The sequence below is a fragment of the Oncorhynchus mykiss genome, chromosome 23 (assembly GCF_057628025.1).
Source record: "Oncorhynchus mykiss isolate SJ-2025 chromosome 23, ASM5762802v1, whole genome shotgun sequence".
Classification (NCBI taxonomy): Eukaryota; Metazoa; Chordata; class Actinopteri; order Salmoniformes; family Salmonidae; genus Oncorhynchus; species Oncorhynchus mykiss.
Genome location: NC_143044.1, coordinates 21,307,427 through 21,332,986, shown reverse-complemented (window position 1 = coordinate 21,332,986; position 25,560 = coordinate 21,307,427). Strand labels below are relative to the sequence as shown.

The 25,560-nt window shown below is 43.0% G+C and overlaps 1 protein-coding gene across 15 annotated transcripts in view; it reads right to left on the bottom strand.

Moving 5' to 3' along the window:
- The window catches only part of LOC110502565 (girdin), a 93,417-nt gene that overhangs the window by 28,830 nt on the left and 39,027 nt on the right, over positions 1 to 25,560 (bottom strand). For all 15 annotated transcript variants that reach the window (XR_016490998.1, XM_036960150.2, XM_021580698.3 and 12 more), the window contains exons 5-8: positions 20,986 to 21,044; positions 19,678 to 19,761; positions 19,248 to 19,388; positions 17,512 to 17,681 (exon numbers count right to left, since the gene is read on the bottom strand). Coding sequence is in view for 14 of the 15 variants with exons in the window: in XM_036960150.2 (XP_036816045.2) it covers positions 17,512 to 17,681; positions 19,248 to 19,388; positions 19,678 to 19,761; positions 20,986 to 21,044 (454 nt within the window). In the remaining variant the exon portion in view is untranslated. The remainder of the gene's footprint in view (positions 1 to 17,511; positions 17,682 to 19,247; positions 19,389 to 19,677; positions 19,762 to 20,985; positions 21,045 to 25,560) is intronic.

Below are 25,560 nucleotides of genomic sequence, written 5' to 3'. Positions count from 1 at the left end.
CTTTATAGATAACTAGCTATTATCACTAACTACTTGGCTGATGTGGGTGGGGTACAGTAGTAGTCTACAGTTACGTTACAGCAATACTGAATGACAAAGTAGGCTTGTCACTACTAGCTAGTTGGTTGATATGGGGTACAGTATAACTGAATGAAAGTCACCACCCTACTCTTCTGTTATTCATTGGTCTGAAAATGGTTAAATTAACATTAAAGAGACACCCCACACATTCACGCAGATGGAGGGCCATGTACATTTTAGCTAGTAGTTCTGAAAGTAGCACTAATGAGCCAAAAAAAGTGTCCCCGAAAAGTGTCTCTCTCTCGCGCTCATTGACAAATGCTGGTTAGGCCTCTTGCTAGCTGTCACTCAAATGCAAGGGGTTGAAGCTCATTGGCTAGAACTCAAATTGCTATGGGGCTGACCCACGTGCGGGGAAATGGCATGGCACAGCTTCAAGAAAATAGTAGTTTCAAACTAGGAATTTTGTGTCTAATTGAGTTAGACTGTAATTCTGCATGTGTGAACTAAACATCCAGCCCAATGCAGGAGTTTTATAAAATACTTTCTTAGACGTCAATGTACTGCCGCATGTCTTTAAGGCTAAGCTAATCGTTAGATCCTTTGTAGGCGCGTCAATAAATCCAAGCTGTTTCCCAAAACCATCATTATTAACGTTGCACTTGAAAACGATCATAATCTAATGCCTGCCTCAGACCACTCGTAGACCATATAAGTGCGTCGTTAGATGCTTTTTTGCCCTCCCGCGTCACTTTATACACAGAAGAGCTCTGCTAAACACAGAATCACATGGTTTATCAGTCTCTCTGTGGCAGCTGATAACTCCAGAACAAAGTTGACTACAAAGTTGCCAATGTTCTTGGTACATTGGTACAAACAAGTGACGTATAAAACATGCTTCAAATGAAAACAGATGACTACATTAAAATATAAATACAGTAGGCTATAGGCCTATTTCAACCCCATCAATTTACATTTAATGTGCAATCAAATGAGTTATATTTTGCTCCTTGTAGGCTAGCTAGGCTACTGTCTGTAATTTGTCTCATATTTCATGATGTGTAGCCTAACATGTGCGCAATTACTTTTATTGGGTAAGCATTAGAATAAGCCGCCTCACAATTTGCAGCTGTAGGTGGCAATATCTCTCTAGGAGCTGATCCGTCGTCAGTATTGCGAGATAATTATAATGTTGGGGTACGGTTTGAATGGAGAAAGCTGAAACCGAGAGCAGTTCTGCCTTTCTTTCCATCCTGTCAGTATCAACACATGCTCCAATGACGCACAGAGACGATTCACGCTACGTGGTGTTTTGGGAAACGCATGTTACGCAATGTAGGAACGATGCAGATAGACATGGATATCGTCAGCAATCCTCAATCAGATGAGATACACCTGGTCGCATTATTAACAGTATTACTGAGAAACAGATAAATTGTTTCAATTCCCAACTGTTGTTCGCGTTGAACAATAACATGCAAGAACCACAAATGGTTAAGAGGTGCTTACACACTTGCATCCTTTATTCAACTTGTGTAGACTAAGCCCTAGAGATTGTAACTTCACACGATTTAGCCTCCTTGTCAATCCAGATCTGAATGTTTAATATCCTTTTACTGTACTTTTGATAGTATTTGATGCCAAAGCTAATCACTGAATGTCCTACTACAAGGTCAGGTTGACGCAGTCACAAAATCACACATTCGATTTGCAAATATATTCAGATACAGTACATGCAGCTTTTCTTCTGTCATTACCTGTTGCCCTAGAAGACTAAATAAACCCTTGCTCACCAGAAAATGTCATACATCGATAGAATGAATGCTTGAATCTAGTTGACATCGGTAAAGTGCCTTTATCTCTGCTTTTGCCTCAGTGGATCGATGTAAACTATTTCTGCCCAAGTTCCCAAAAGCATTTGGTAATTGGCATGCATTGGTGCTCGTACACTTAGGCCCTAAAGATTATGATTACGCACTAACGCCAGATATAAAATATATATACATGTACCGTAATATGAATTGTACAAAAATTCTATACTACATGGCCAAAAGTATCTGCTCGTCGAACATCTCATTCCAAAATCATGGCTATTACTATAGCGTTCTTCAGCTCTCGGCGGCCCCGTCCTGTGAGCTTGTGTGGCCTACAACTTTGCGGCTTAGCCATTGTTGCTCCTAGATGTTTCTAATTCACAATAACAAACACAGTAGACCGGGGCAGCTCGAGCATGCAGAAATGTGACAAACTGACTTGTTGGAAAGGTGGCATCCTATGACGGTGCCACGTTGAAAGTCACTGAGCTCTTCACTACAGGCCATTCTACTGCCAATGTTTGTCTAGGGAGATTACATGGCTGTGTGCTCAATTTTATACACCTGTCAGCAACAGGTGTGGCTGAAATACTCAAATCCGCTGATTTGAAGCGTGTCCTCATACTTCATTTTTAATGCATTGTTTTCTCTTGAGTCAAACCGTGCATTACTAACAGACACGATAAAGCAAGTTAAACGTTTACAAAAAGACAACGTCAAAAAGCTCCATGTGCCTAGTGACTGAACGCAAAAAAAAACCCAGCATAGCGACATGATCACACAGTTACCTCTCCGCCACTCATGTAGTTTAGCTGTGCGATTATTATCACTTAAGGTAATTCTTTGTCTATTTCAGGAGAGGACGGACATGCATGACTCTCTTCTCTCCTCCCTGCTGAAAACGATCCGGCCCCAGCAGCACAGACTTCTGCCAGCCACGCCACGCCTGCCCCTGAAAGCTTCTCCCTGGGCGGCAACAAGACAGCAGTTCGTCCTGGACCAAGGCCACGGCCAATGGCTATTGATGGGCTACTGGCCAAGAACCACAGGGATATCCAGAAGCGAGTGGATACCGCCGGCCGTCTGTACAAGTTCTGCCACCAGCCACTGAAAGGCCCTAACAGCCCTCCAACACATACCGGCTTTCCTGGAGTGGCAGGAAAATATCTACTGCCTAGCCCAAGTGTCCATGGTACTGGAGGGAGATTCAACAGTCTGCCTTTTATAAGACTGGAAAGCAGAGCTCGATGGTGGAGAATGGGGAGTGACTCTACTGACACACAGAAATAAATAAGAGCTGAAGATGGAAGTGGTTTGTTTGATTTGTATTTATTTCACAGGTACTGTTCATTCTATTACATTACATGTAGTGCCTTCAGAAAAGTATTCATACCCCTTATTCCACATTTTGTTGTGTTAGAGCCTGAATTAAAAATGTACTGACGAACACAGAAATCTCTCATTTATATAAAATCACCTTTGGCAGCAATTACAGCTATGAGAGCTTTGCACACCTGGGATTGTACAATATTTGCTATTCTTTTTCAAATTCTGCACACTTTTCCAAGTTGGTTGTTGATAATTACTAGACAGCCATTTTCAAGCCAATTTAGGTCAAACTGTAACTAGGCCACTCAGGAGCATTCAATGTCGTCTTGGTAAGCCACTCCAGTGTATAATTGGCCTTGTGTTCTAGTTTGTCCTGCTGAAATGTGAATTTGTCTCCCAGTGTCTGTTGGAAAGTAGACAATCAGGTTTTCCTCTAGGAATTTGCCTGTGCTTAGCTTTATTCCGATTCTTTCTATCCACTAAAAAACTCCCTTGTCCTTGTCAATGACAAGCATACCCATAACATGATGAAGCCACCACCATGCTCAAAAATATGAAGAGTGGTACTCAATGATGTGTGTTGGATTTGCCCCAAAACATTACGCTTTGTATTCAGGATAAACATTTAAATTCTTTGCAACATTTTTTGCAAATTTACTAGAGTGCCATACAGGATTCATGTTTTGGAATATTTTTATTCTGTACAGGCTTCCTTTACACTCTGTCAATTAGCTTAGTATTGTGGAGTAACTAAACTCAGCAAAAAAAAGAAATGTCCCTATTTCAGGACCCTGTCTTTCAAAGATAATTAGTAAAAATCAAAATAACTTCACAGATCTTCATTGTAAAGGTGTTTAAACACCGTTTCCCATGGTTCAATAAACCATAAACTATTAATGAACATGCACCTGTGGAGCGGTCGTTAAGACACTAACAGCTTCCAAACGGTAGGTAATTAAGGTCACAGTTATGAAAACTTAGGACACTAAAGAGGCCTTTCTACTGACTCTGGAAAAACACCAAAAGAAAGATGCCCAGGGTGCCTGCTCATCAACGTGAATGTGCCTTCGGCATGCTGCAAGGTGGGCATGAGGACTGCAGATGTGGCTAGAGAAATAAATTGCAATGTCCATACTGTGAGACGCCTAAGACAGCACTACAGGGAGACAGGACGGACAGCTGATGGTCCTCGCAGTGGCAGACCACGTGTAACAACACCTGCACAGGATCAGTACATCCGAACATCACACCTGCGGACAGGTGGCTACAACAACTGCCCCAGATACACCAGGAACGCAAGTTCCCTCCATCAGTACTCAGACTGTCCGCAATAGGCTGAGGGGCTTGTAGGCCTGTTGTAAGGCAGGTCCTCACCAGACATTGCCGGCAACAACGTTGTCTACGGGTACAAACCCACCGTCGCTGGACCAGACAGGACTGGCAAAAAGTGCTCTTCACTGACGAGTCGCGCTTTTGTCTCACCCGGGGTGATAGCTGGATTTGCGTTTATCGTCGAAGGAATGAGCGTTACACCGTACTCTGGCATGTACTCTGGAGCAGGATCGATTTGGAGGTGGAGAGTCAGTCATGGTCTGGGGAGGTGTGTCACAGCATCATCGGACTGAACTTGTCGTCATTGCAGGGAAGACATCCTCCCCTCTCATGTGGTACCCTTCCTGCAGGCTCATCCCATCCTGACATGACCCTCCAGCATGACAATGCCACCAGCCATACTATCTCACAGCAAGAACTGGCAAACCTGGTGCAGTCCATGAGGAGGAGATGCACTGCAGTACTTAATGCAGCTGGTGGCCACACCAAATACTGACTGTTACTTTGGATTTTGACACCCCCCTTTGTTCAGGGACACATTATTCCAGTTAGTCACATTTCTGTGACTCTGTTTTCACTGTCATTATGGGGTATTGGTGTGTAGACTGATGAGGAAAACATTTAATATGTTTTAGAATGAGGCTGTAATGTAACAAAATGGGCAAAAAGTCAAGGGGTATGGAATACTTTCTGAATGTACTGTATATTAGTTTATTGCTAGTGTGTGAAAATGAACAAATACCAACATTTTATTCTAAATTGCTGTGAATGTCTTGAATAAATCAATTGCTATAGTGTGTGAATAGGTTTGCTGTACAATGGATTGTGCTCCAACACTATTCTAAATATGCTTTTGACTTCAATAAAGTACACCTCAACAATGAGAGATACACATGGTAATGCCTTCACTGATTGCACATAAAGGAATATATCATCTAGGAACTAAAGTGCTTGCTTTGTGTCATCCTATGAATCCTGTTTATTGCTGTTCACAGCTATATTTATTTCTGTTTTCTCTAAAGTAGTCTTGAAAAACTGGAATTTTTACTTAGGCCATGTAACTCATTGGTTAGTACAAACCAAGATGTTTACCCAGCAGATAGGAATCCACAGACCTCTGTCCTTACCGGGTCAAGTCAGCTTGTTGACTTATGCCTGTGTGGGTTGGGGGTGTGGTTAATTACCAAATGATTCAGTCCATAGTGGATTATATTTGACATTATTAGGAGCTCTGCAGGTGAGGATAATTACTTTATATGTGTAATGAACAATTGAAATGATAGTGTGTGAGTACATCTTCTGTCTTTTTGATCATATGAAAACCTGATTTGTACTTGGAAGAAAAGAACCAAGCATACATTTTCCTTCAGAGGCAAGTCAATGATCTTGAGTGGAAAAAACAAAAACGCCTGTGTGTTATTTTACAACTTCAACAGAACAACCATTTCCTCAGGATAACAAACATAGCTCAACTGAAAATATACAAAGTAGGACCAGAAACACAACCTACAAATGACCTCACAATAAGCTCCCCTATGACATGCAAATCTCTAACTGTCGTGCTGCTTTGCTTTAGTTCCACCAGCTCTTTGTAACAGAGCAAATCCAGATAACCAGATGTTAAGTGAGCAACAGGCCAACAGATTCCTCTCCTCGCTCAGTCTCTGACTAGACGGACTTCAAACCCCCTCAACCCAGCATTAGCAGCATATAGAGCTCATCTGACAACAGCATATTCAACAGTTAATGGGTTTGCGTGATTGTGACACTACATTAGACAGGCAATGCAACCAAAATAAAGGTTGGGACTTGATGAGGCTGAGGGAGGCCAGTCCTGCAAGCTCCTGGTCGGTGAGGAATTAAGAATGTGGCACACACAGCTTTGAAGAGACCTGTACATTCTTCAGATGAGTGGAGATGCTTTCCAGTCTCCTTGGTCCACTGAACATAACTTATGACAGCCTGCTAGATTAGTGATCTGTACTGGCTTGGCTGCTTGTAGGTATTATCATCAGGGTTATATGCTTCCTGTGATGTGCTTGTAGAAATCAGAGGCTTGAGCAGCTAGCTTCGAGCATGGAATAAAACTCACGTTACGCTGCTGTTGCTTCAGCTGCTTTTGGTGAGCACACACTCCAAGTGTGTACTTCTTGTGTTTGGAGTCCTTTCATCTCATCCCACCATAGATACTGTCATCAGACATTCAGCCTCAGCAGCAACACACCTTTCACTGTATTCCACGTTTCATTAAGGCCCTAACAAAGAGAGTAGTTGACAGCCTAGGCCGAACAGAAAGCTGCTCATCCACTGTGGGTGACAGCACTGAGCCTGCAGCAGCTGAGTCACACTGACAACCATGGTACCATGGTCTACCTGCATTTTACAGTCTAACATTCACAATAGAAAATGCACCTAACTGTAGTTCCACAGAACCTGACAGGATTGAGATTGGGTCTTTAGGGGCTATATCATAATCTATTTCTACACAATCTATTCCTATTCTATTTCTCTTAACACCAGGTTTCATATTTAAGCTTTAAAAAAAACATGATCATTAAGACATTCTGCAGTATGTATGGTCAACATGGTCACTTTACTGTGCCCTCAAATGGACCTTCAGTAGAACTAAATCTCTATTTGTGTTTTAAAGCATGCCTTTGGCGGAGAATGGCTAGCTCCCCTTCCCTCTAGTGTTGGTGCGCCAGAGTCAACAACGGCCAGAAATCGGAAGAAAGCAAGTGGAATTCAATAGGAACTGCGTAAGTAGGTCAAAAACACATTTAAAAAAAGAACATGCCTCTGCACGGCATCATCACATCTGGGTCAAATCCTCAGACATCTGACCCAGCATCAGGCCTGGGTGACTGGAGGGGTCTGTGGCCATCTACGGCAATAACATCTCCACACACATACACAAGACTACAGTATATGCACTCGCACTCCTGTAGAGAAGTAGTCTGCCGCGTCACTCTTATATTCTGGATATCTTCTGGAATTATGATCACCATAAAAAAAGATACACACAGCACATACATACAGTACCAGTGAAAGGGTTTCCTTATTTTTACTATTTTCTACATTGTAGAATAACAGTGAAGACATTTAAAACTATGAAATAACACATATGGAATAATGTAGTAAACAAAAAAGTATTAAACAAATCAAAATTTATTTAATATTTGAGATTCTTCAAAGTAGCCACCCTTTGCCTCGATGACAGCTTTGCACACTCTTGGCATTCTCTCAACCAAGCTTCATGATGTAGTCACCTGGAATGCATTCCAAGTAATAGGTGTGCCTTGTTAATATTTCTTTCCTTCTTAATGCGTTTGAGCAAATCAGTTCTGTTGTGACAAGGTAGGGGTGGTATACAAAAGACAGCCCTATTTGGTAAAAGACCAAATCCATATTAAGGCAAAAACAGCTCAAATAAGCAAAGAGAAACAGTCCATTACTTTAAAACATGAAGGTCAGTCAATACAGAACATTTCAATAACTTTGAATGTTTCTTTAAGTGCAGTTGCAAAAACCATCAAGTGCTATGATGAAACTGGTTCTCATGAGAACCACCACAGGAAAGGAATACCCAGAGTTACATCTGCTGCAGAGGACAGGTTCATTAGAGTTTACTGCACCTCAGAAATTGCAGCCCAAATAAAGTGTGCTGCAAGTAAGACACATTCAAGTAACAGAGTTCAAGTAACAGACACATCAATATCAACTGTTCAGAGGAGACTGTGAAATCAGGCATTCATGGTCGAATTGAAAGTTAGCTTGCGTTCCATTGCTTTTCTACAGACAAAGGAATTCTCCGGTTGGAACATTATTGAAGATATATGTTAAAAACATCCTAAAGATTGATTCTATACTTCGTTTGACATGTTTCTACAACCTGTAATATAACTTTTTGGACTTTTCGTCCGACCTTTCGTCTGGACTTGCACGCACGTTTGGCTTTGTTCACCAAACACCCTAACAACGGAAGGTATTTGGACATAAATGATGAACTTTATCAAACAAATCAAACATTTATTGTGGAACTGGGATTCCTGGGAGTGCATTCGGATTAAGATCAAAGGTAAGTGAATATTTATAATGCTATTTCTGACTAATGTTGACCACACAACATGAGGGATCTCTTTGGCTGTCTCTGAGCGCCGTACTCGGATAATTGCAGTGTGCTTTTTCCATAAACATTTTTTAAAATCTGACACAGCGGTTGCATTAAGGAGAAGTTGATCTTAAGTTCCATGTATAATAGCTGTATCTTTTATCAATGTTTATTATGAGTATTTCTGTGAATTGATGTGGCTCTCCGCAAAATCACCGCATGTTTTGGAACTACTGAACGTTACGCGCCAATGTAAAATGAGATTTTTGAATATAAATATGCACTTTATTCAAATCAAATCAAATTTTATTTGTCACATACACATGGTTAGCAGATGTTAGTGCGAGTGTAGCGAAATGCTTGTGCTTCTAGTTCCGACAATGCAGTAATAACAAGTAATCTAACTAACAATTCCAAAACTACTGTCTTGTACACAGTGTAAGGGGATAAAGAATATGTACATAAGGATATATGAATGAGTGATGGTACAGAGCAGCATAGGCAAGATACAGTAGATGGTATCGAGTACAGTATGTACAAATGAGATGAGTATGTAAACAAAGTGGCATAGTATAGTATAAAGTGGCTAGTGATACATGTATTACATAAGGATACCGTCGATGATATAGAGTACAGTATATACGTATGCATATGAGATGAATAATGTAGGGTAAGTAACATTTATATAAGGTAGCATTGTTTAAAGTGGCTAGTGATATATTTACGTCATTTCCCATCAATTCCCATTATTAAAGTGGCTGGAGTTGAGTCAGTGTCAGTGTTAGTGGTGGCTGTTTAACAGTCTGATGGCCTTGAGATAGAAGCTGTTTTTCAGTCTCTCGGTCCCAGCTTTGATGCACCTGTACTGACCTCGCCTTCTGGATGATAGCGGGGTGAACAGGCAGTGGCTCGGGTGGTTGATGTCCTTGATGATCTTTATGGCCTTCCTGTGACATCGGGTGGTGTAGGTGTCCTGGAGGGCAGGTAGTTTGCCCCCGGTGATGCGTTGTGCAGACCTCACTACCCTCTGGAGAGCCTTACGGTTGAGGGCGGTGCAGTTGCCATACCAGGCGGTGATACAGCCCGCCAGGATGCTCTCGATTGTGCATCTGTAGAAGTTTGTGAGTGCTTTTGGTGACAAGCCGAATTTCTTCAGCCTCCTGAGGTTGAAGAGGCGCTGCTGCGCCTTCTTCACGATGCTGTCTGTGTGGGTGGACCAATTCAGTTTGTCTGTGATGTGTATGCCGAGGAACTTAAAACTTGCTACCCTCTCCACTACTGTTCCATCGATGTGGATAGGGGGGTGTTCCCTCTGCTGTTTCCTGAAGTCCACAATCATCTCCTTAGTTTTGTTGACGTTGAGTGTGAGGTTATTTTCCTGACACCACACTCCGAGGGCCCTCACCTCCTCCCTGTAGGCCGTCTCATCGTTGTTGGTAATCAAGCCTACCACTGTTGTGTCGTCCGCAAACTTGATGATTGAGTTGGAGGCGTGCGTGGCCACGCAGTCGTGGGTGAACAGGGAGTACAGGAGAGGGCTCAGAACGCACCCTTGTGGGGCCCCAGTGTTGAGGATCAGCGGGGAGGAGATGTTGTTGCCTACCCTCACCACCTGGGGGCGGCCAGTCAGGAAGTCCAGTACCCAGTTGCACAGGGCGGGGTCGAGACCCAGGGTCTCGAGCTTGATGACGAGCTTGGAGGGTACTATGGTGTTGAATGCCGAGCTGTAGTCGATGAACAGCATTCTCACATAGGTATTCCTCTTGTCCAGATGGGTTAGGGCAGTGTGCAGTGTGGTTGAGATTGCATCGTCTGTGGACCTATTTGGGCGGTAAGCAAATTGGAGTGGGTCTAGGGTGTCAGGTAGGGTGGAGGTGATATGGTCCTTGACTAGTCTCTCAAAGCACTTCATGATGACGGATGTGAGTGCTACGGGGCGGTAGTCGTTTAGCTCAGTTACCTTAGCTTTCTTGGGAACAGGAACAATGGTGGCCCTCTTGAAGCATGTGGGAACAGCAGACTGGTATAGGGATTGATTGAATATGTCCGTAAACACACCGGCCAGCTGGTCTGCGCATGCTCTGAGGGCGCGGCTGGGGATGCCGTCTGGGCCTGCAGCCTTGCGAGGGTTAACACGTTTAAATGTCTTACTCACCTCGGCTGCAGTGAAGGAGAGACCGCATGTTTTCGTTGCAGGCCGTGTCAGTGGCACTGTATTGTCCTCAAAGCGGGCAAAAAAGTTATTTAGTCTGCCTGGGAGCAAGACATCCTGGTCCGTGACTGGGCTGGATTTCTTCCTGTAGTCCGTGATTGACTGTAGACCCTGCCACATGCCTCTTGTGTCTGAGCCGTTGAATTGAGATTCTACTTTGTCTCTGTACTGGCGCTTAGCTTGTTTGATAGCCTTGCGGAGGGAATAGCTGCACTGTTTGTATTCGGTCATGTTACCAGACACCTTGCCCTGATTAAAAGCAGTGGTTCGCGCTTTCAGTTTCACACGAATGCTGCCATCAATCCACGGTTTCTGGTTAGGGAATGTTTTAATCGTTGCTATGGGAACGACATCTTCAACGCAAGTTCTAATGAACTCGCACACCGAATCAGCGTATTCGTCAATGTTGTTATCTGACGCAATACGAAACATCTCCCAGTCCACGTGATGGAAGCAGTCTTGGAGTGTGGAGTCAGCTTGGTCGGACCAGCGTTGGACAGACCTCAGCGTGGGAGCCTCTTGTTTTAGTTTCTGTCTGTAGGCAGGGATCAACAAAATGGAGTCGTGGTCAGCTTTTCCGAAAGGGGGGCGGGGCAGGGCCTTATATGCGTCGCGGAAGTTAGAGTAACAATGATCCAAGGTCTTTCCTCCCCTGGTTGCGCAATCGATATGCTGATAAAATTTGGGGAGTCTTGTTTTCAGATTAGCCTTGTTAAAATCCCCAGCTACAATGAATGCAGCCTCCGGATAAATTGTTTCCAGTTTGCAAAGAGTTAAATAAAGTTCGTTCAGAGCCATCGATGTGTCTGCTTGGGGGGGGGATATATACGGCTGTGATTATAATCGAAGAGAATTCTCTTGGTAGATAATGCGGTCTACATTTGATTGTGAGGAATTCTAAATCAGGTGAACAGAAGGATTTGAGTTCCTGTATGTTTCTTTCATCACACCATGTCACGTTGGCCATGAGGCATACGCCCCCGCCCCTCTTCTTCCCAGAAAGATGTTTGTTTCTGTCAGCGCGATGTGTGGAGAAACCCGTTGGCTGCACCGCTTCGGATAGCGTCTCTCCAGTGAGCCATGTTTCAGTGAAGCAAAGGACGTTACAGTCTCTGATGTCCCTCTGGAATGCTACCCTTGCTCGGATTTCATCAACCTTGTTGTCAAGAGACTGGACATTGGCAAGAAGAATGCTAGGGAGTGGTGCGCGCTGTGCCCGTCTCCGGAGTCTGACCAGAAGACCGCCTCGTTTCCCTCTCTTTCGGAGTCGTTTTTTTGGGTCGCTGCATAGGATCCACTCCGTTGTCCTGTTTGTAAGGCAGAACACAGGATCCGCGTCGCGAAAAACATATTCTTGGTCGTACTGATGGTGAGTTGATGCTGATCTTATATTCAGTAGTTCTTTTCGACTGTATGTAATGAAACCTAAGATGACCTGGGGTACTAATGTAAGAAATAACACGTAAAAAAACAAAAAACTGCATAGTTTCCTAGGAACGCGAAGCGAGGCGGCCATCTCTGTCGGCGCCGGAAGATCGACATTGAACAAAACATACATGTATTGTGTAACATGAAGTCCTATGAGTGTCATCTGATGAAGATCAAAGGTTAGTGATTAATTTAATCTATATTTCTGCTTTTTGTGACTCCTCTCTTTGGCTGGAAAAATGGCTGTGTTTTTCTGTGACTTGGTGGTGACCTAACAATCGTTTGTGGTGCTTTCGCTGTAAAGCCTTTTTGAAATCAAACACTGTAGCTGGATTAACAAGAATTGTATCTTTAAAATGGTGTAAAATACTTGTATGCTTGAGGAATTTTAATTATGAGATTTTTGTTGATTTGAATTTTGGCGCCCTGCACATTCACTGGCTGTTGGCGTGGTGGGACGCTACCTTCCCAAATATCCCAGAGAGGTTAACGCTTTATTGGTGACTACATGATTCTAAATGTTATTTCATAGTTTTGATGTCTAAACTATTATTCTATAAAAGAGAAAATAGTAAAAATAAAGACAACTCATGAATGAGTAGGTGTCCCAACTTTTGAATGGTATTGTGCGTGCTTGTGTGATATATATAAAACAAATATACATACATACTACAGTTCAAAAGTTTGGGGTTTTTATCTTTTATCTCCCTAACCAACTTTAAACATTTGCTATCTGAGCAGCTAACCGATCGCTGCAGCTGTACATAGTCCATCGGTATATAGCCCACCCAATTTACCTACCTCATCCCCATACCCACCTGGCTACTCCTACCCCTGTCAACAGCACTGCACCCCCAACAGCAACTTGCCCAAGCCTTCCCCATTTCTCCTTCTCCCAAATCCATTCAGCTGATGTTCTGAAAGAGCTGCAAAGTCTGGACCCCTATAAATCAGCCGGGCTAGACAATCTGGACCCTTTCTTTCTAAAATTATCTGCCGAAATTGTTGCCACCCCCATTACTAGCCTGTTCAACCTCTCTTTCGTGTCGTCTGAGATTCCCAAAGATTGGAAAGCAGCTGCGGTCATCCCCCTCTTCAAAGGGGGGGACACTCTTGACCCAAACTGCTACAGACCTATATCTATCCTACCATGCCTTTCTAAGGTCTTCGAAAGCCAAGTCAACAAACAGATTACCGACCATTTCGAATCTCACCATACCTTCTCTGCTATGCAATCTGGTTTCAGAGCTGGTCATGGGTGCACCTCAGCCACGCTCAAGGTCCTAAACGATATCTTAACCGCCATCGATAAGAAACATTACTGTGCAGCTGTATTCATTGATCTGGCCAAGGCTTTCGACTCTGTCAATCACCACATCCTCATCGGCAGACTCAACAGCCTTGGTTTCTCAAATGATTGCCTCGCCTGGTTCACCAACTACTTCTCTGATAGAGTTCAGTGTGTCAAATCGGAGGGTCTGTTGTCCGGACCTCTGGCAGTCTCTATGGGGGTGCCACAGGGTTCAATTCCTGGACCGACTCTCTTCTCTGTATACATCAATGAGGTCGCTCTTGCTGCTGGTGAGTCTCTGATCCACCTCTACGCAGACGACACCATTCTGTATACTTCCGGCCCTTCTTTGGACACTGTGTTAACAACCCTCCAGGCAAGCTTCAATGCCATACAACTCTCCTTCCGTGGCCTCCAATTGCTCTTAAATACAAGTAAAACTAAATGCATGCTCTTCAACCGATCGCTACCTGCACCTACCCGCCTGTCCAACATCACTACTCTGGACGGCTCTGACTTAGAATACGTGGACAACTACAAATACTTAGGTGTCTGGTTAGACTGTAAACTCTCCTTCCAGACCCATATCAAACATCTCCAATCCAAAGTTAAATCTAGAATTGGCTTCCTATTTCGCAACAAAGCATCCTTCACTCGTGCTGCCAAACATACCCTTGTAAAACTGACCATCCTACCAATCCTCGACTTTGGCGATGTCATTTACAAAATAGCCTCCAATACCCTACTCAACAAATTGGATGCAGTCTATCACAGTGCAATCCGTTTTGTCACCAAAGCCCCATATACTACCCACCATTGCGACCTGTACGCTCTCGTTGGCTGGCCCTCGCTTCATACTCGTCGCCAAACCCACTGGCTCCATGTCATCTACAAGACCCTGCTAGGTAAAGTCCCCCCTTATCTCAGCTCGCTGGTCACCATAGCATCTCCCACCTGTAGCACACGCTCCAGCAGGTATATCTCTCTAGTCACCCCCAAAACCAATTATTTCTTTGGCCGCCTCTCTTTCCAGTTCTCTGCTGCCAATGACTGGAACGAGCTACAAAAATCTCTGAAACTGGAAACACTTATCTCCCTCACTAGCTTTAAGCACCAACTGTCAGAGCAGCTCACAGATTACTGCACCTATAATTTAGCCCAAACAACTACCTCTTTCCCAACTGTATTTAATTTATTTATTTTGCTCCTTTGCACCCCATTATTTTTATTTCTACTTTGCACATTCTTCCATTGCAAAACTACCATTCCAGTGTTTTACTTGCTATATTGTATTTACCTTGCCACCATGGCATTTTTTGCCTTTACCTCCCTTCTCACCTCATTTGCTCACATTGTATATAGACTTGTTTATACTGTATTATTGACTGTATGTTTGTTTTACTCCATGTGTAACTCTGTGTCGTTGTATCTGTCGAACTGCTTTGCTTTATCTTGGCCAGGTCGCAATTGTAAATGAGAACTTGTTCTCAACTTGCCTACCTGGTTAAATAAAGGTAAAATAAAATAAATACTGTTTTTATTTTATTTATTTTTCTGCTCTTTTGCACACCATTATCTCTACCTGCACATGTTCATCTGATCATTTATCACTCCAGTGTTAATCTGCTAAATTGTAATTATTCACTCCTATGGCCTATTTATTGCCTACCTCCTTATTGCCTGCCTACCTCATACCTTTTGCACACAATGTATATAGATTATTTTTTTCTACTATGTTATTGACTTGTTTATTGTTTACTCCATGTGTAACTCTGTGTCGTTGTTTGTTCACACTGCTATGCTTTATCTTGGCCAGGTCGCAGTTGTAAACGAGAACTTATTCTCAACTAGCCTACCTGGTTAAATAAAGGGGAAATAAATTAAATAAAATTAGAAATGTCCTTGTTTTTGTCCATTAAAATATCATCAAACTGATCAGAAATACAGCGTAGACATTGTTAATGTTGTAAATTACTATTGTAGCTGGATTTTTTATGGAATATATACACATAGGCGTACAGAGGCCCATTATCAACAACTATCACTCCTGTGTGCCAATGGCACGTTGTGTTAGCTAATCCAAGCTTCTTTTTAAAAGACTAATTGATCATTAGAAAACCCTTTTGCAATTATGTTAGCACAGCTGAAAACTGTTGTGCCAATTAAAGAAGCAATAAAACTGGCCTTCTTTAGACTAGTTGAGTATCTGGAGCATCAGCATTTGTGGGTTCGATCACAGGCTCAAAATGGCCAGAAACAAAGCACTTTCTTCTGAAATTTGTCAGTCTATTCTTGTTCTGAGACTTGAAGGCTATTTATTCCATGTGAGAAATTGCCAAGAAACTGAAGATCTCGAACAACGCTGTGTACTACTGCCTTCACAGAACAGTGCAAACTGGCCCTAACCAGAATAGAAAGAGGAGTGGGAGGCCCATGTGCACAACTGAGCAAGAGAACAAGTACATTAGAGTGTCTTGTTTTAAAATGGAACAAAAACTAAGTGTTTTTTCTTTCAAAAACAAGGACATTTCTAAGTGACCCCAAACTTTTGACCGTTGCTGACAGGTGTATAAAATCGAGCACACAGTCGCCATAGACAAACATTGGCAGTAGAATGGCATTACTGAAGAGCTCCGTGACTTGCAACATGGCACAGTCATAGGATGCCACCCATCCAAATCAGTTCGTCAGATTTCTGCCATGCTAGAGCTGCCCCAGTCAACTGTAAGTACTGTTATTGTGAAGTAGAAAGGAGCAACAACAGCTCAGCCGCAAAGTGGTATGCCTCACAAGCTCACAGAACGGGACCGCTGAGGCATGTAAAAATTGAGTTCCAAACTGCCCCTGGAAGCAACGTCAGCACAAGAACTGTTTGTCGGGAGCATCATGAAATGGGTTTCCATGGCCAAGCAGCCGCACACAAGCCTAAGATCACCATGCACAATGCCAGGTGTTGGAGTGGTGTAAAGCACGCCACCATTGGACTCTAGCACAGCGGAAACAAGATCTCTGGAGTGATGAATCATACTTCACCATCTGGCAGTCCAACGGACATTTGGTGGATGTCAGACGAAGACCTGCCCCAATTCATAGTCGCAACTGTAAAGTTTGGTGGCCCCTTAGTTCTAGTGAAGGGCAGTCTTAAAGCTACAGCAAACAAAGAAATTCTAGACAAATCTGTGCAACAGTTTGGGGAAGGTATGATATACTCTTGTTAATGTAGTGTACCTCAAAACCGTTTTGACCCAGCACTAAGAAGCCTGCATTACAAAACCCCAACCGTATCACTGGACAAACCACATCAATGTTATGATGGACTTGATTAAGAGATTCCAGAGTCAGCACCTCAGTTTTTTGCATCCTAGAAAACACTTCCGTCTGAAACAGAGAATGCTTCTCGTTAAAAACCCCTCCCTTTGATAAACTGACCACTGGCCTTTGTCTCTGCCCAGGGTTAATGGACTCTGAAGAGGAAGTTCCATTATTTATGACAACAATGAAGGTCTAGCACTACGGCATCAGAACAGTAGTGTAGAACCATTTGTTTCCTACTGAGAGGCAAGAGGAAATGTATTCTTCTTTAACAATAATCGCTGACATAAAACTTTAAGTTCCGTAATTAGCGTCCTGCTTTTGCGGTTCTCTCCGGTCAGTATTAGAGTGCTCCATGAACTGGTGAACAGAGAATGGGATACTCAAAGACAGAGCTGAGTCACGGTTCCTAGCTCCAATGACACACCGTACTGGGTTGATTTCCATTACTAGGCAGTCACGAGACAGCAGTAGATGAATGCAGTGTCACATTTAGAGACACTCAACAGTACTCTTAGGATACTTGTACAAAGCTTATAGAACTTGTGAGAACCAATGATGTGTTAAGAGATCCTGGGAGGTCCAACAGTGTTTGCAGTCTACCACAGACTTACTAAAAAGGGCCAATGGAGCTGGAGAAAGGCCAAATGAGGGTACTTACAGCTCCTGGCGCAGGCGTCTGATCTTGGCCTTGGCGTCGGCCAGCTCCACAGACAGGTGCTGGCGGCTCTCTGTGCGGCGCAAGCTAGGCGAGTCGTTGGGCGACTGGGCAAAGAGGGGCGGAGGAGAGTACAGTCCACAGTCCCTCTCCTGGGTCAGCTCCACAATGGTCTGGAAGGACACGCAACACCATAACAGTTAGACCAAACTGGTGAAGGCCCAAGGTGGTGACAAAACATTCTCTGTGTAAACGGACTATTTTCAGAGTGGGGTTGTCACTACACCAAAATATGACTAACGATGGCCAAGTTTCATAAAACAGAGTAGTATCGTGATACCACACAGGGTTAGAGGCAAACTGAGGACGGATCAACATTGTAATTACTCCACAATACTAACCTAATTGAGAGAGTGAAAAGAAAGGCGCCTGTACAGAATACAAATACTCCAAAACATGCATCCTGTTTAAAATAAGGCACTAAAGTAAAATTGCCCAGAAATATCCTGAATACAAAGTGTTATGCATGCATTCTGTGCTCAGTCAATAATTTCAATATGAGAAACATACACCATTATTTAGTGATCACACAGAGAGAAGCTCTTTTCACACCCCTCAATGATCTCAATAATTTAAGATCAAAATGGCAAATATTGCCAAAAAGGAACAAGCTTGCATCCCTGTAGACAACTCACAGACCAGGACCCTGATCATGTATCCTGCACTCATCTTCTATATTTAACACATGTATCCCTCTCTCCTTACTTACTTGAAATGATCAGCCCAAGTAATCTTAACAGATTTGGATGGGTGAAAACAAGGCTCTCATCAAATTGCTTTCAACAGTGTTAGATCATTGATCACAATGAAAGACAAAGCAGTTGTCAGACAGGATATTGAAGATTGAGTATACTGACAGTGTGGATTGCAGTCTATATATAGTCTACCGTGACACCTTATTATTGAACAGTAGCACCTATGTTGCGTCAGGCTCCCCTGCTGTTCTGTCTGCTCAGTCTGGGAGGTGTGAGCTTAGGGAGATGGAAAGCCCAAACATAATGAAAAGCCCAGTACTAATGCAGTTAAGGCTCAAGTATCGGCACACAATAAGGGTATATTAGGCTGGGTTCGGAGATAATAGTAGCAAAAAGGCATTGGTTTAAAATGGTCTGTGACAACATATCATCCCTCCTCTCTCTCTCATTGTCCGTTCATAACCCAGTGGCTACACAATGAAATGGGCTTTTAATGAAGAACGTCTAGCCTCCAGTGGAGATCCTTATAATCCCACCTCCTCCTCCCTGCCCCTCTAGCCCATAGGATGCTGGGACTGCTGCTCTACCAGGCTTTGGCAACTGTACGGATGGGCTGTCCTTAATCAGACTGCTCTGGGTTCAATTCACACACACCCCAACCATACACACAAACTGACGCACACGCCATAAAAATGCAGACACCATAGCACCATACAGACTCTCTACAGGCCGTTAACTCATTGAGACAACATTTGATGCATTTTATTTTACCTTTATTTAACTAGGCAAGTCAGTTAAGAACAAATTCTTATTTACAATGACGGCCTAGGAACAATGGGTTAACTGACTTGTTCAGGAGCAGAACAAATTTTTACCTTGTCAGCTCTGGGATTTGATCTAGCAACCTGTTGGTTACTGGCCCAACGCTCTAACCACTTGAGTGGAGTTAAAAAGGTACCAATGTGCCCAGTTTCAGACATGTACCTCCAGCTGGTCGTCTCTCTCGTCCACCAGGCGTTTGAGATGGAAGGCCATGTTCCTGGAGAAGGAGTCCAGGTCCTCTGGGGGCAGGTCACCCCCCTCCAGCCACTGTAGGTCCACAACATTCTCCTGGTTGTGGGTCACCTTTAAAACAACAGCATTAGCGGAGTCACACTCTGCCAGTCAATACACAGAACAAATGTGTTGAAAGCAATGGGAAGCAAACTAATTTACTTTGACTCAAACTGCTGTGGAGGGCAGTGACATAAATGTGGCTGAAAAGCTCACAGATCCGTCCTACAATAACTAAAGTTTCCTTTTACTAAAAGCTGGCCCAAAACAGACACACGAGACGCAAGGGTTTATGTTTGAACTGGATGCCTTCACAAAATGAGATATATAGATATATCTTCTATACATCTGTCTCTCATACCTCTTGGATGTGAGATGCTATGGCAGCTTTTGTGTCAAAGTCTAGGGTCTGGATCCTCTCGATGTACTCTTCTTTCTTCTCACACTGCAAACAAAAGGAGGCGGTTTGGGGGTTGGATGACAGTCTGGAGAGTGGAATTAGAGAGGTCTTTGCGAGGTCAGCTCCCTAAACACAGGCTAGGTTGAAGATGGGAAGCTGAAGACACCAGCGTCACAATACAGAGGTTCTACCACTCTGAATCAACCATGGGAGCAGCTAAAATATTGTAGCTACGCTGCCTAGGCAGAAGGCAAGCATTCTGAAACAGATATCAGGATGGTGAAAAATGCATTTTAAGCGAATGCCAGAAAAAAAGACATCTAGCCAGCTAGCCAACGTTGAGGTTGAAGATTACAAGGTAAAGACAACAGGGTTCTAATATCTCATAACTCTTTACAATTCATGGAACTAGCTTTACTAGTTAGCAACGGCACTAGTAGTTATCAATGGCGCAGTAGTTATCAATGGCGCCGGTCCCATTAGTTTATTTTTGAATGCTTCAGCATTGAATTATTATATGGTCTTAACAGGATAATGGCCTGGGTTCTAATTGGTTGGCTTTGAGGAAAAATGCCTGTGAAGGAATATGTAGATCAGGGGGCAGCAACAGGTGGCCCGCAGGCCATAACCGACCCGCAACGGACTTCCCCACCAAAGTTTTTTTGCAAAACAAAAAAGTTACCCTGTAATAGAACAGTGTCACCTAACAATTATGATCTAGAAAAAAACATTTAAATCAACACTGACTTCACACATATTTCCCTATCAGGAGTCCTTGAAGAAGTATCCTAGGTCAGAACTCCCTAAAACAGTGAGCTAAGTGTGCACGAGAATGACTGAGGTTAGCGTCTCTCTGGCCAGGGGTTAAGTATGACGCATCATCAGTGCTACTCCAGCCAGGCCCAGGGCAAAGACAGAGACAAGGGTCGGGTCAGGGCATACAGAGCCTCCCATTGAGCAGACACACCCTCTGACCCTTCTCTGGCCTGCTGCCAGGACAGAAGACAGACCACCTGTCATAGTGCCAACTCTGCTGAGGAAGAGGAAGTGAATGCTAGTCTGAGTGAGAATGACTCATTTTACTCATACAACTGTAGTTGTGTTAACACTCATCTGAACAATAGAGCCGAAGGATATTGATGGTCAGGAACTAGTGAGCAAGAGCTACTCAAATCAATAGAAGAGTGAGTGTTAATCCTACAGGAAATGGTAAATGGTAGACTATTGACAGTAGATGATTAAGGGGATGATGTGTACAGTAGGACTTACCTGGACAGCACAGCCAAGCAACAGCAACAACAGCTTCCTCATCTCCTCCAGACCTTGCTCTGCAGACAGATTGTCAAATAGTGTTTTACTACCATTGATTTTACTACCATACATATTTTCATTGACTGTAGTTCTTGTCCCTGGCATTTTGCCTCGTTTCAAATTCATTTCATAAATCACAACCAAATTCCATAAGCTTTTGCTGTATCATTTTGCAAAAAAAATATCTGCCCCCCGGCCCGGTCACACAGATAGGATACTTACTACAGCACTGAGATGAGCCATTCAAGTAACCCTATTACATACATGCAAACTTACTATCGCATGCTTATAATGTGAGGTCCTTAACCAAAAAGATTGTACTGTAATTTTCAGCATCCAATCAGCTAGGTACGGTATGATGCCAAGCCACATGTAGAGGAAATGATTACACAGCTGGTAGGAAGCTCAACAAGGTTAGCCAGCCAGCCAGCCAGCCAGCGTGCGTGCGTGCGTGAAGCCAGCTCATCAGCCCCAAGGACATAAACACAGATTACTAACAGGCTTTGACAACAAGGCATGTCTATTCAGAAAAAAAGGGCCACACAGCAATAACAACTACTGTAAATCCCCACCAGTAGGAACAACATCTTCATGGACAGCCATAATATCAAATGGCAATATTTTGTTCTTAGTGTATGTTATGGTGCATTCGTTTCCTCCATGTGGGTGTGTAGTGACAGAGGTAGAGGGTTTGGAAGGTTGAACTATTGGATGTAGCCTCCAGTGCATTCAGAAAGAAATCAGAACACTTGACTTTTTCCACATGATGTTACGTTACAGCCATAGATCAAATTGTTTTCCCCATCTCAAATCCACACACACACACACACACACACACACACACAATACCACATAATGACAAAGCAAAAACAGTCATTTTTTTGCAAATGCATACAAAATAAAAAAATAAAAGAAACACCTTACATAAGTAATCTGACCCTTTACTATTAGAATCGAAATTGAGCTCAGGTGCATTCGGTTTCCATTGATCATCCTTGAGATGTTTCCACAACATGATTGGAGTCCACCTTTGGTAAATTCAAATTATTTGACATGATTTGGAAAGGCACACACCTGTCTATAAGGTCCCACAGTTGACAGTGCATGTCAGAGCAAAAACCAACCCATGAGGTTGAAGGAATTGTTCGTTGAGCTCCGAGACAGGATTGTGTTGAGGCACAGATCTGGGGAAAGGTAACAAAACATGTCTGCAATATTGAAGGTCCCCAAGAACACAGTGGCATCCATCAATCTGATATGGAACAAGTTTGGAACCAACAATACTCTTCCTTGAGCTGGCCAGGGGCAAAATTGAGCAATCAGGGGAGAAGGGTCTTGGTCAGGGAGGTGACCAAGAACACAATGGTCACTTTGACAGAGCTCCAAGGTTCCTCTGGGGAGATGGGATAAACCTTCCAGAAGGACAACCATCTCTGCAGCACTCCACCAATCAGACCTTTATGGTAGAGTGGCCAGACGGAAGCAACTCCTAAGTAAAATGGCACGACAGTCCGCTTGGAGTTTGCCAAAAGGAACCTAAAGACTCCCAGACTAGAGATCGACCGATTATTTGAGAACCAAAAAAAGCCGATACCGATTTAAATTGGACAATTTCTATGTATTTATTTGTAATAATGACAATTACAACAATACTGAATGAACACTTATTTTAACTTAGTATAATACATCAATAAAATCAATTTAGCCTCAAATAAATAATGAAACATGTTCAATTTGGTTTAAATAATGCAAAAACAAAGTGTTGGAGAAGTAAAAGTGCAATATGTGCCATGTAAAAAAAGCTAACGTTTAAGTTCCTTGCTCAGAACATGAGAACATATGAAAGCTGGTGGTTCCTTTTAACATGAGTCTTCAATATTCCCTGGTAAGGAGTTTTAGGTTGAGGTTATTATAGGAATAATAGGACTATTTCTCTCTATACCATTTGTATTTCATATACCTTTGACTATTGGATGTTCTTATAGGCACTTTAGTATTGCCAGTGTAACAGTATAGCTTCCATCCCTCTCCTCGCCCCTACCTGGGCTCGAACCAGGAACACGTCAAAAACAGCCACACTCGAAGCATTGTTATCCATTGCTCCACAAATGCCGCAGCCCTTGCAGAGCAAGGGGAACAACTACTTCAAGGTCTCAGAGCGAGTGCTGTCACCAATTGAAACGCTATTAGCGCGCACCACGCTAACCATTTCACATCGGTTACACAAGCCTAATCTCAGGAGTTGATAGGCTTGAAGTCATAAACAGCTCAATACTTGAAGCACAGCGAAGAGCTGCTGGCAAACACACAAAAGTGCTGTTTGAATGAATGTTTACGAGCCTGCTGCTGCCTACAACCACTCAGACTGCTCTATCAAATCAGACTTAATAACACACAGAAATACGAGCCTTAGGTCATTAATATGGTAAAATCCGGAAACTATCATTTCGAAACCAAAATGTTTATTCTTTCAGTGAAATACGGAACCGTTCCGTATTTTACATAACGGGTGGCATCCCTAAGTCTAAATATTGCTGTTACATTGTACAACCTTCACTGTTATGTCATAATTATGTACAATTCTGGCAAATTAATTACAGGCTTTGTTAGGAATAAATGGTCTTCACACAGTTCACAACGAGGCAGCCAGGCAGCCCAAACTGCTGCATATACCCTGACTCTGCTTGCACTGAACGCAAGAGAAGTGACACATTTTCCCTAGTTAAAAGAAAGTCATGTTAGCAGGAAATCTTAACTAAATATGCAGGTTTAAAAATATATACTTGTGTATTGATTTTAAAGAAAGGCATTGATGTTTATGGTTAGGTACACATTGGTGCAACGACAGTGCTTTTTTCGCAAATGAGCGTGTTAAAGTAGGCTGTGATTCGATGAGAAATTAACAGGCACAGCATCGGATTATATGCAACGCAGGACACGCTAGATAAACTAGTAATATCATCAACCATGTGTAGTTAACTAGTGATTATGTTACGGCTGATAGTTTTTTTTATAAGATAAGTTTAATGCTAGCAAGCAACTTACCTTGGCTTCTTGCTGCACTCACGTAACAGGTAGTCAGCCTGCCACGCAGGCTCCTCGTGGAGTGCAATGTAAGGCAGGTGGTTAGAGCGTTGGACTAGTAACCAGAAGATTGCAAGATCAAATCCCCGAGCTGACAAGGTAAAAATCTGTCGTTCTGCCCCTGAACGAGGCAGTTAACCCACTGTTCCTAGGCCGTCATTGAAAATAAGAATGTGTTCTCAACTAATTTGCCTAGTTAAATAAAGGTGTAAAAGAAAATAAAAAAATACTACATTTTTATTTTAAAAATCAGCCACAATCGGTGTCCAAAAATGCAGATTACCGATTGTTATGAGAACTTGAAATCACCCCTAATTAATCAGCAATTCTGATCAATCGGTCGACCTCTATCCCAGACCATGAGAAACAAGATTCTCTGGTCTGATGAAACCAAGATTGAACTATTTGGCCTGAATGCCAAGATTCACGTTTGGAGGAAACCTGGCACCATCCCTATGGTGAAGCATGGTGGTGGCAGCAGCATGCTGGGGATTATTTTTCAGCTGCAGGATCGAAGGAAAGATAAATGGAGCGCAGTACAGAGAGATTCTTGATGAAAACTTGCTCCAGAGAGCTCAGGACATCAGACTGGGGCGAAGGTTCACCTACCAACAGGACAACGACCCTAGGCACACAGCCAAGACAATGCAGGAGTGGCTTCGGGACAAGTCTGTCCTTGAATGGCCCAGCCAGAGCCCGGAATTAAATCCGATCTAACATCTCTGGAGATACCTGAAAATAGCTGTGCAGCGACACATCCCATCCAACCTGACAGAGCTTGAGAGGATCTCCAGAGAAGAATGGAAGAAACTCCCCAAATACAGGTGTGCAAAGCTTGTACGGTAGTGTCATACCCAAGAAGACTTGAGGCTGTAATCGCTGCCAAAAGGTGCTTCAACAAAGTACTGAGTAAAGGGTCTGTGTATGTATGTAATTGTGATATTTCAGTTTTGCTTGGTCATTATGGGGTAGTGTGTGTAAATTGATGAGGGGGGGGACAATTTAATTAATTTTAGAATAAGACTATAACATGTGGAAGAAGCCAAGTGGTCTGAATACTTTCTAAATGCACCGTATACAACGCAATAATGCTTCTAAGGGGCATTTGGTGTTAAATGTACTGCTATAGTGTCAAGTCAACTGATTATAAAAGCCATGATAAAAATGATGACCTGTAACACTTCAGCTGAGCTGGCTTATATCTGTGGCTAATAAACAACTCATTATGACATCAGTGTTTCACTCATCCTAATGACACCATCCTTGAAGACCCGATTCCCCCTATGCCATCTGGAATCCTTACAGATGTCCACACAGGACATCCAGAGGATCAAAACACAGGTCTCAGCTAAACTAACAATGTTTGTGGCCCAGACTGAAGCACCATCAGTAAGAAAAATAACTACTGGCCTATATTCACAACCTTACAGTATGATGTTCAATGTTTCT